This window comes from Gekko japonicus, unplaced genomic scaffold (assembly GCF_001447785.1).
Source record: "Gekko japonicus isolate JY-2015 unplaced genomic scaffold, Gekko_japonicus_V1.1 scaffold4479, whole genome shotgun sequence".
Lineage (NCBI taxonomy): Eukaryota > Metazoa > Chordata > Lepidosauria > Squamata > Gekkonidae > Gekko > Gekko japonicus.
Genome location: NW_015173274.1, coordinates 58,440 through 69,230, shown reverse-complemented (window position 1 = coordinate 69,230; position 10,791 = coordinate 58,440). Strand labels below are relative to the sequence as shown.

At 47.4% G+C, this 10,791-nt stretch overlaps 1 protein-coding gene across 1 annotated transcript in view; it reads left to right on the top strand.

The window, feature by feature from the left end:
* RAD21L1 (RAD21 cohesin complex component like 1) overlaps positions 1–10,791 on the top strand; it is a 45,400-nt gene that overhangs the window by 3,994 nt on the left and 30,615 nt on the right. Inside the window, exons 3-4 of the mRNA XM_015422833.1 lie at positions 3,031–3,130; positions 10,066–10,175. Of these exons, the coding sequence (XP_015278319.1) occupies positions 3,031–3,130; positions 10,066–10,175 (210 nt within the window). The remainder of the gene's footprint in view (positions 1–3,030; positions 3,131–10,065; positions 10,176–10,791) is intronic.

The following is a 10,791-nucleotide window of genomic DNA, read 5'->3' as shown; positions in this document are numbered from 1 at the left end:
CCGCTTTGTTTCTCTCTCTCTCTCTTTCTCTCCACCTCTTTCATTCTTTCTTTCCACCCCTCCCTCTCCCTCCCTCTCTCTCTCTCTCTGACAAATAAATATCATTAGCAAATATCATCGGACAAATAAATATCATTATCAATATCTGTTTTTGCCCCTTTTGTTTTTATTTTTGGCAGTCTCATTTAATGTTAATAAAAAGCAAATTTACATATTTTAAATAAGAAACGTGTGTAATACCTGTTCATGTCTTGTGGCTCTCAAACATCTGATGTTAATTCTATGTGGCTCTTACGTTGAGCAAGTTTGGCCACCCCTGGTCTAGGGGTTGCAACTTGCCAACCTCCAGGGGACAACAATCAATCCCCCTGTATTTAATTTCCTTGTCATTTTGTCCATTTCAACTATAAAAAGTAGTTTCTTAATCCAGTCCCCTACTTCAGGTACTTTTGTCTTGCTTCCAACATTGTGCATACGTCATTCTGGCCGTCGTGATCATGTACCACATCAATGTCCTTTTTGCCACATTAACTTCTTCCATTTTAAGTCCCAAAAGTAATATTTCTGGTTCCTTCTTAAATTTACATTTTACAATTGTTTCCATTTCGCATGTATCTCAGCCCAATAACTTTTAGCTTTTTCACAAGTCCACCGCATATGATAAAATGAACCCTCTGCCTGCTTACACAACTCGAACATATGTTTGACATGTTACTATTCATATTAACAATCCCCCTGCGGAAAACAGCTGCTTTGGAGGGTGGACTCTATGGCATTATACCCTGCTGAGGTCCATCTCCTCCCCACACCCTGCCCTCGCCAGGTTCCAGTCTACCCTCAAATCTCCAGGAATTTTTCACTCCATAGCTGGCATACCTAGTGAGGCCAGACAGTGTGGCCTTCTCCATCATCTTGTCTTTTACTGTATGTGGCTCTTCCCCTCCCAGAACTGCCTCTTACAGCAGCCATTCCATCTGGCCAACACAGGACAGTTTTCTAAATTATCTGAGAGTTTATATGATGGTTTGCATGTTTTCCTCTTCCTGTTCCCCCCTTTTCCTTTGATGTTCTAGAGAGCCAGTTTGGTGTAGTGGTTAAGTGTGCGGACTCTAATCTGGAAGAACCGGGTTTGATTCCCCACTCCTCCACTTGCACCTGCTGATGTGACCTTGGGTCAGTCACAAGCTCTGGCACAGCTGTCCTTGAAAAAGAGCAGTTTGTGTCAGAGCTCTCTCAGCCCCACCCACCTCACAGGGTGTCTGTTGTGGGGAGGGGAAGGGAAAGGAGTTTGTAAGCCGCTCTGAGACACCTTTGGGTAGTGAAGAGCGGGGTATAAATCCAATCTCTTCTTCTTCTTCTTCTTCTGAGCAGTCGTTTTGAATTGTGAGCCGCCTTGCCTGCCAGAACTAGCAGAAAGGGGATATGCTGCCTAGGTTTATGTCATCAAGTCATTTTCACGACTTCATTTGCAAAATGGAAAATTAATGTCTGCCCGTGAAAAAATGATATTACAAAGCATATGACCCCAAAGCAGCATGCAGCGGCCAGAATCCTGAAATTGACATTTCTCAGTAATGTAATATACCATATGTTTCTAGCCCTCATGGATGAAAAACGATTTGGAGTTTTAAAAATCCTATGGTGTTGGAAACAAGCAAACAAATGCTATTGTGAATCGCTTTTACCCTTTCCAGTTCCTGAAATTGTTTATCGATAATTTTGTGAATTTTTTTTTTTTTTTAGATCAAATAATAGGATTAAGGCAATGAACCCTTCAGACACATTTGGGCATTTGCCATGGTCCTGAAATACCATATTGCTTAACTTAATCCATAGATTGTAGTCTAAAATACATTTTAAATTGTTCTAAAGCTCTCCAAAGGGATAACTAAAAAATAGGAAACCATTTCCAGCAATACAATAATTGTGTTGTTGTAGACTGAGATTGCATTTCAGTACACAGTTGATCAATTGACAGCTTAATGCATTGAAAGCACTCCCCCCCCCGAAAAAAGACAGAAATTATTGACATTTAACATACTCACTCCCAATATTGACCTCCAGCTTTCCCCTGGGCTTCTCTGTTGGCTTTAAAAGCAGCAGTAGTTAGTTCAAACTTATCTTGGAGAGGAAAAGGCCTACAAATGTTAATGTTGTTTGACAGTAGCAATAATAGCAGTGTGTAAAATGTATTTATTTGTAAACTTTGATGGAAGTTGCTTGTGATGGTATTATTTAGGGTGTTTTTTTTTTTTTAATTATGCTTGGTGCCTTGAGACGTTGATTAGTGCATTTATATTCTGCAGAATACCTAGATCAGTGATGGCGAACCTTTTAGAGACCGAGTGCCCAAACTGCGACCCAAAACCCACTTTTATTGACATTTAACATACTCACTCCCAATCCAGTGATCCGATGTGGGCTTGACCTCCAGCTTTCCCCTGGAGTAGCTTTAAAAGCAGCAGTAGTTAGTTCAAACTTATCTTGGAGAGGAAAAGGCCTACAAATGTTAATGTTGTTTGACAGTAGCAATAATAGCAGTGTGTAAAATGTATTTATTTGTAAACTTTGATGGAAGTTGCTTGTGATGGTATTATTTAGGGTGTTTTTTTTTTTTTAATTATGCTTGGTGCCTTGAGACGTTGATTAGTGCATTTATATTCTGCAGAATACCTAGATCAGTGATGGCGAACCTTTTAGAGACCGAGTGCCCAAACTGCGACCCAAAACCCACTTATTTATCGCCAAGTGCCAACACGGCAATTTAACCTGAATATTGAGGTTTTACTTTAGAAAAAACAACTCATACATTAACTCAAGATGATCCAAACAAAGTAAGGAAAGCAATCCCAAATGCTTTCATATACTTAAAATTATTTGGCAGAGAATTCAACACTTTAATGATGGCTGGGGCGATGGCACGCGTGCCCACAGAGAGGGCTCTGAGTGCCACCTCTGGCACCTCGCCACCACTGACCTAGATCATTGGGGCATGCCACAATTAATCCTATGTTACCAATTTCCTTTTAGGACTTGTCGATCTCCCAAAAGGGAGCTCTGAGGCGAAGTATGATACTATAACATTGCCTGAAGAATTTCATGAGTTTGACACACAGCTCCCAGAGGTGAAGTAAGTTTTTTCCAGACTGGCAGTTTTTCACTATACTAATAGTGGCCTATTATTTATGCACATCATACTGCAGGTTTCCAGAGCAGTAAACCTTTAATCTTGACTTCAGATTCTGTGCCTGCTGTACCCACTTTTCAAAATCAGGGTGGAGAATCACTTGTGATATGTGGGGGTCAATGCGCCCTCTAAGCTGTGGAGTCTTGTGAGCAAAAGTTCTACTTTGTAAGCTACTAGCATTAAAGTTGTGAGTGAGCAATTTGGCTACAGCCTAAATTAGTTTGCTCTGGAGCCCTCCTTCCTGAGCTGAGACAAAAATGTGTGAGCCGAAGGCTAAAAAAACTTTGAGCTAGCTCACACTAACTCAGCTTAGAGGGAACACTGGCTGTGGGGTGGCGCCCAAAGATCACAGCTGTGCAGTAGCATCCAGCAAGCGCCTTCCATTTAAATCCTTGTGGTTCAGGTTTGGTGCATGCATTTTAGCCTTATTCACTGAATGAAAGGGAATGGAAAGGAACTCAGGCAAGGGGGGGGGACCTGCAAAGCCCCATTTCCCAAAACTGCAGAGCACCAGGGGATTCTCTGCTGTGTTATCAGCCACTGTGAAAAATGAGAAAGAGTCACACGATCTCACAATACGAGGAAACATGCTGAGTGTATAGAATGCAGGGTAGAACCCAATGACCCTGGCATTGCAAGCTGTGATTGCTGGAAATGTGTGTGTGCGTGTGCGCCTGTGAAAAGTCGGCTGCAACTCCACTACACTTTGCACAGGGTTGCAATCTGTATGGAAAAGGAGTCCTTTGGCAGAAGCTCTGGAGAGTTTTTTTTAATCTTGTGCCACTAAATTGAAAAAAAAAAATGGGGGGGGGATTTACACTGGTGCCCTAAGCGCAGCTGCATAGTAATGCTAATGTCCTGCCCTTCCTGGCACATTGGCTTGGTTTTCTCTTTGTGATTCTCTGACTTGATCCTGCACACTGGTCATGATCTTGACAGTTTCTTACAGCCTGTCCTGTGTGGACTGATCCTTAAGTTCGGCAGTTCACAGAAGGACCATGTGGCTCAGCCGTCATTTTAGTGTTAGGCTTCCAGAGACTGCCAAAATGGTGCCCCCCCCACTTTATTCTCTAAAACATTAAAGGGACAAATGTTTTCAAAGCCTTAGGCTTCCCATCCCAGTCTCTCTCTCTCTCTCTTTACATCTCATGTCAATTTCGTTCCACACTGAGGATCCCCTCCCCTTTATTTTGTTTGCATGCAGCACTGAAATCATATTTTTGTGTGTGTGTACCGGGGACGCTGCCATTTGCCTCCTCTCCAATTCCCCTTTCAGGTCAATACCAGCAGGAAACCAAACCTCGCACAGCTCCTTTTAAACTTCCCCCGTCATTTAATTTGTTTTTTATCCAGGGATCTGAGACTGGAAATTATCTCATATTATTCATGCAACTTGTCCAGGGCTGGCTCACCTGCTAGGCGAACTAGGCATTTGCCTAGAGCAGCGGGCCCTGGATGGGGCACCTAACTAGGTGGGGGAGGCACCAAAAGCCCGCGAGCCATTGCCTTGTGACTTCCCAAAATATGCCTGCTGCCGCTCTCCGCTGTCTGACTGGCCCCGCTGCTGCCTCGCTGCTCGCTTTTGACTCGCCCCGCAGCTGCCACCGGCGACAGGAGGCAAGCCAGACAGCCGGGCTTCTCCCGGAGACTGATGACGCGTGCACGGGCGCCCTCCTTGTTGGCTCTTATGGGAAGGCAGACGGGGGGCGGCTCATTGGCACAACCAGTGAGCCGCTTGGGCGGCAGCGCCGAGGCTGCGGGGAGGGCGAGCAGGAGAGGCACCGAGGCAGCTGAAGTCGTGTCCAGGATGAGACCCTCCCCGCTGCCCACCTGGGTGCTGCTGGGCCTGGCTCTCAGTCTCCTCCTGCCGCCACGTAGGGCCACCCAGGGGGGTCGTCGTCGTCTCTCTCTCCCACCCGGGGCCAGCCAAAGGGATCCCTGTCCCAAGGCAGATCAGGCGCGGCAGCCCTCGTTCCGATGGCAGCAGGGGACGTCATGGGAGCAGAGTGCCCCCGAGCCTGTGCAGAGAAGCAACGAAGGTGTGGCATGCGCTCCTTCTCTCCAGGCCCCGCCTGGAGGTTGACAAACCCATAATTGATGGGCGCAAACAGGGGGGGCGCCAGAAGGGTAGCCCCACCTAGGGCACAAAAAAACCTCGAGCCGCCCCTGCACTTAAAAAAAAAAATTACAAGAAGAAGAAAAGGAGGAGGAGGAGGAGGAGATTGGATTTATATCCCACCCTTCACTCGGAGTCTCAGAGAGGCTTACAAACTCCTTTCCCTTCCCCTCCCCACAACAGACACCCTGTGAGGTGGGTGGGGCTGAGAGAGCTCTGACAGAAACTGCTCTTTTTTCAAGGACAGCTCTTATCAGAACTACGGCTTGCCCAAGGTCATCCAGCCAGGCACAAGTGGAGGAGTGGGGAATCAAACCCGGTTCTCCCAGATTAGAATCCGCGCACTTAACCACTGCACCAAACTGGCTCTCAACACCAAACAATTTTAAAACGAGGGGGAAATGGAGCATGTACACCAATGAAGGGAGGAGGAGGGTGGAAGGTGCAGAGTGGGCAGAATGACCTCGATGTGGGCGGGGCAGTTGCCTTCGAGGGGCAGCAAAAGGGCAGGGGGGAAATCGAAGGGAATCTGTATGCTTTTGAATTAACTTTGGCTTGGAAGTGAAACAAGGGGAATATTGGCACAAAAGCACTCTCAGGAAACCCGGGGAAACAGTGACCAGAAAGTGAACTGAGCGCAGAATGACAAAGAAAACCTGACAGACGTGTATGGTCAAAGCAAGGGAAAACACTCATGCCCAATAGGCCACTGTGTGAGGAGGAGGTTAAATCCACCACAGGAGCCCTGTATCTGCCACCATATCTGCTTCATTCTCTGGCACTCTTCCCTCATTTCCTCATTTCCTGTTTTGCATGAAATCTCATCAGTAAAGAGATACAGACTTTTATTTATTGTTTACCTATTTCATATATAGTCCGTCTTTCTTATGGAGATTCAAAGCATTACCATTTTTTAAAATGCAGTGATACAGCACGGTATACCTAAATTAATGCAGAAGGACTGTCTAAAATTTCCATGGATATTAAAAACTGAAACACTATTCCTTTGGTAAAAATGTACAAATCGGTCTACTGAAGCCTTGGGGTCGCCAAACTCCAGGTGGTGGCTGTCAGTCTCCTGGGATTTCAGCAGACCTCCAGGTGACAGAGATCAGTTCACCTGGAGCAAATGGCTGCTTTGGAGGGTGGACTCTATGGCACTGTACCCTGATGAGGTCCCTCCCCTTCCACAACCGTGCCCTCCCTAGGTTCCGCCCCTCAGATCTCTAGGTATTTCCCCACCCTGTGCTGACAACCCTACTTACTATCCTTCGTCACTGACTCTAGCCCACAATTCTTCCTTCATTAAAAAACCCTTTCCCCCCTAAAGGGGTGAATTTTCACTGATTGTTCTCCTCTGCCACTCTGTGACAGCGAGACCCCGCTAGCTCTAATGACAGTAGAAGAAGAAGAAGAGGAGGAGGAGATTGGATTTATACCCGCCCTTCACTACCCAGAGGAGTCTCAGAGCGGCTTACAAACTCCTTTCCCTTCTCCTCCCCACAACAGGCATCCTGTGAGCAATGCTCCTTCTAAGCTGTGGAGTCTTGCAAGCAAACATTCTACTTTGTGAGTCTACTGGCGTTTAAGTTGTGAGCGAGCGATTTGGCTACTGCATAAATTAGTTTGCTCTGGAGCCCTCCCTCCTGAGCTAAGACAAAAATGTGTGAGCTGGAGACTAAAAAACTGTGAGCTAGCTCACACTAACTCAGCTTAGAGGGAGCACTGCCTGTGAGGTAGGCGGGGCTGAGAGAGCTCTTGACAGAAACGGCTCTTTTTCAAGGACAGCTCTCATCAGAGCTACAGCTTGCCCAAGGTTATCCAGCCAGGTGCAAGTGGAGGAGTGGGGGAATCAAACCCGGTTCTCCCAGATTAGAGTCCACACACTTAACCACGACACCAAACTGGCTTGGTCGTGCTGCTGCAGGAGCCCTAATCCTGGGCTCCCACATTCCCTCCCTCACTTGTTCTTCAACTCTAGGCAGAAAAACCAAGCCCTGGTAGCTTCGCATAGTTTCTTGGGAGATGAGCACTCAGCAGGAGATGTCTCGGGGAACTGAATCATGCCTGGCACCGGAAGGAAGGGGAAGGATGAGCTGGTGCTGCTGTTCTGTGGAGCAAATGGATGAGCAGAGAAGTGTTTCATTTCCATGGAAGGCTCCTGGTAGCTACCTCAAAAACTCTGCCATTGGAGCTTTTTGTGGAATTTAACTTTTTTTGTTTGTTAAAAAGCAAGCCCTGGTAGCTTTGCATAGTTTCTTGGGAGATGAGCACTCAACTTGAGGTGGCTCGGGGTACTGAATCATGCCTGGCACCGGAAGGAAGAGGAAGGATGAGCTGGTGCTGCTGTTCATTTCCTGGGAAGGCTCCTGGTAGCTACCTCAAAAACTCTGCCATTGGAGCTTTTTGTGGAATTTAACTTTTTTTGTTTGTTTGGTTAAGGAGCTGCGGTGGCTCAGGTGGTTAAGACGCTGAAGTGCAGGCTGTGGAAGGTCAGTAGTTCAGCAGTTCGAGACCCGGGTGCCGCATGACGGAGTGAGCTCCCGTCTCTAGTCCCAGCTCCTGCCAACCTAGCAGTTCAAAAGCAAGAAATTGCAAGTAGATAAATAGGTACCACTTCGGTGGGAAGGTAACAGCGTTCCGTGCACCTTGGTGTTTAGTCATGCCGGCCACACGACCACGGAAACGTTTTCGGACAGCGCTGGCTCTTCGGCTTTGAATCGGAGATGAGCACCACAACCCTAGAGTCGGACTCGACTGGCTTTCGAGCAAGGGAAACCTTTACCTTTTTAAGTGCAGAAGTGGAGGGAGGAGGTTTGCCGTTGCCTGCCTCTGCGTGGCGGCCCTGGTATTCCTTGGTGGTCTCGCATCCAAATACTAACCAGGGCCAACCCTGCTTAGCTTCCAAAATCACCCCTGAATGTCTCTTGCCTTGGAAACCCCATGGGCTCATCGTAAACGGGCTCCAACTTGATGGCAAAAAAAAGTGGAGGGAGGGGGCATGTGCTTATAAAAGGCTTTGGGGTTGTAAATGCTTGCTTCTGTGTTTCAGTTCTGCCGGAACATATCAGAAAACAAATCCAGTAAGCGATACAACAACAAAAAAAGGGATTCTGTGAATTTGCTTGAAACTGATAATTGCAGGCGGCAAACATTCTGAAACTGTCCATGAGACTCTTGCAACACTGCCAGGGGCAAGAAAGGAAGGAGGGGCTGAGACTCAGTAGGAAAGCATACACTTGGCATGCAGAAGGTCCCAGGTTCAGTCCCCAGTATCTCCAATTAAAAGATCTGGCAGTAGGTGATGGGAAAGACCTCTGCCTGAAACCCTAGAACAGGGGTGTCAAACATATGGCCTGGGGGCCGGATGAGGCCCCTGGAGTTTCTCTCAGGCCCGCAGTGGAACTGGCTGTCTTCTGCTTCTTCTTCCAGTTCTGCTGCTGCTGCTACTTCATCGTAGGTTTGCAGCTTACAGATACACACCTGGACAGCATATGCAAGATTACAACAGCACTGACAAATGTGATGCAATAATTCAGAGCAAGAGGTGTCAGTTATCAGACACTGTTCAATAAGCAAAATATTGCAAGAGTGTTAATGTTTCAAGCTTGTTTTTATTTTAAGTTAAAAAACCAAAACCCTTTGTGTTTGTGTCCTTTATAAAGTTGATATCTCCGCTACCTGGCATTACACTTTATGACACACTTTATGACCCGACTCCTCTTCCCGCAGCGCAGCACCTAGGGCAGCCTGACCTCTACCCTCAGCTCCCTCCCGGGGCACCGCGCGCAGGCTTGTTGGCACAATGGAGTGCAGCCATGTGCCCCTGCCAGGGTGAAGAGGAGAAGACCGCTTGCCTCCTTGCCCAGCCTGGGCTTACCTGCTGCTGGTGGGCGGCGCAGTGAGTGTCTAGTGGAAGCCTGAGATGGAGGCTTCTCCTTGCGTCCTTCACGCTCGCTGTCTGCCAGGGCCACTCTCTAAGCCCAGCCTCCCTGCCGCCGCCACTGCTTGTGCTGCCCTCCTCCTCCCTGCTGACAGGCAATCGGGGGGAGGGGGCCCTTGGGGGGAGGAGGAACCATGGCTTGGGGAGGGGCTCATAAAACCCACTAGGGGTCAGGCCCATGGGCCCTGCGGTAGCTACGGGTCTGGCCCGCTGGACTTTCTTTTATTTTGCTAGGAGATACTTAAAACAGCTAGCTCTGGACAAGTGGCTTAACGTTTAGAAAACTGGAGCTTTCTGAATGTATATACTGTATCCTTCTCTTCTATACCAGTGTTCTGTACAAGTGAGCCAGTTTGGTGTCGTGGTAAAAGTGCGCGGACTCTAATCTGGGAGTACTGGGTTTGATTCCCCACTCCTTCACTTGCACCTGCTGGATGACTTTGGGCAAGCCGTAGTTCTGATAAGAGCTGTCCTTGAAAAGGAACAGTTTCTGTCAAGAGCTCTCTCAGCCCCGCCTACCTCACAGGGTGTCTGTTGTGGGGAGGGAAAGGGAAAGGAGTTTGTAAGCCGCTCTGAGACTCCCTTAGGTAGTGAAGGGCGGGGTATAAATCCATATCTCCTTCTTCTTCTTGCCACATGAAAAGCAACCAAAATGTTTGCAGCAGCCGTAAAACAATAGCGTTATAAAACCCTGTCTCAAAGAAGCCGCAAGGGAGCAGGCTTTAGGAAGCAGTGTGTCTATAATTTACGCCTGCCTGAACACTTTTCCCAGTTTAGCGTTGTCAGTGTGTTCCAGACAGTCACCTTCTTTCTCCTCAGTGCCATCGACGTCGCTCAGCATTTTACACTGTACCAGAGCAGAGCTGAAGACATCACTTTGCTAGAAGAAGATTATAGACAGGACATACTTTTCCACTGTGACAGTTTTGGTAAGGTGGCCGTCTTTTCCTTCATAAGTAAAATTACGAACAGTGTTTCAAACCCTAAGGATTTTATGTGGAAGGATTTGTACTATCTTTTTGAAAAGAACTGCTCTTTCAGCATGTCCATATCAGGGTGTCTGTGTCACAGGTTTGTGTTGCTACGCAACTGTCTAACGAGATCAGCACTGTCCCATGCCCTGAACCAGTGATTCTAAATAGGACTTTGTTGTAATTGTTATTAATGGTATGTCATCTCTGTGGGGGTGGGGGGGCACCAACGCTCCCTCTAAGCTGTGACGTCCTGTGAGCAAGAATTCTACTTTGTGAACGACTGGCATTAAAAGCTGTGAGCAAGCGATTTGGCTGCTGCATGAATTCGTTTGCTCTGGAGCCATCCTTCCTGAGCTAAGACAAAAATCTGTGAGCTGGAGGCTAAAAAACTGTGGGCTACCTCACACTAACTCAGCTTAGAGGGAACACTGGGGGGGCACCAGGGGTCGTTTCGTAGAAAAAGAGCTAGGGGAACTCATTAGCATAACTCATTAGCATATGCCACACCCCCTGGCATCACCGGAAGTGTGTCATAAGGCCACACACCCTGACATCACCGAAAGTGTGTCAT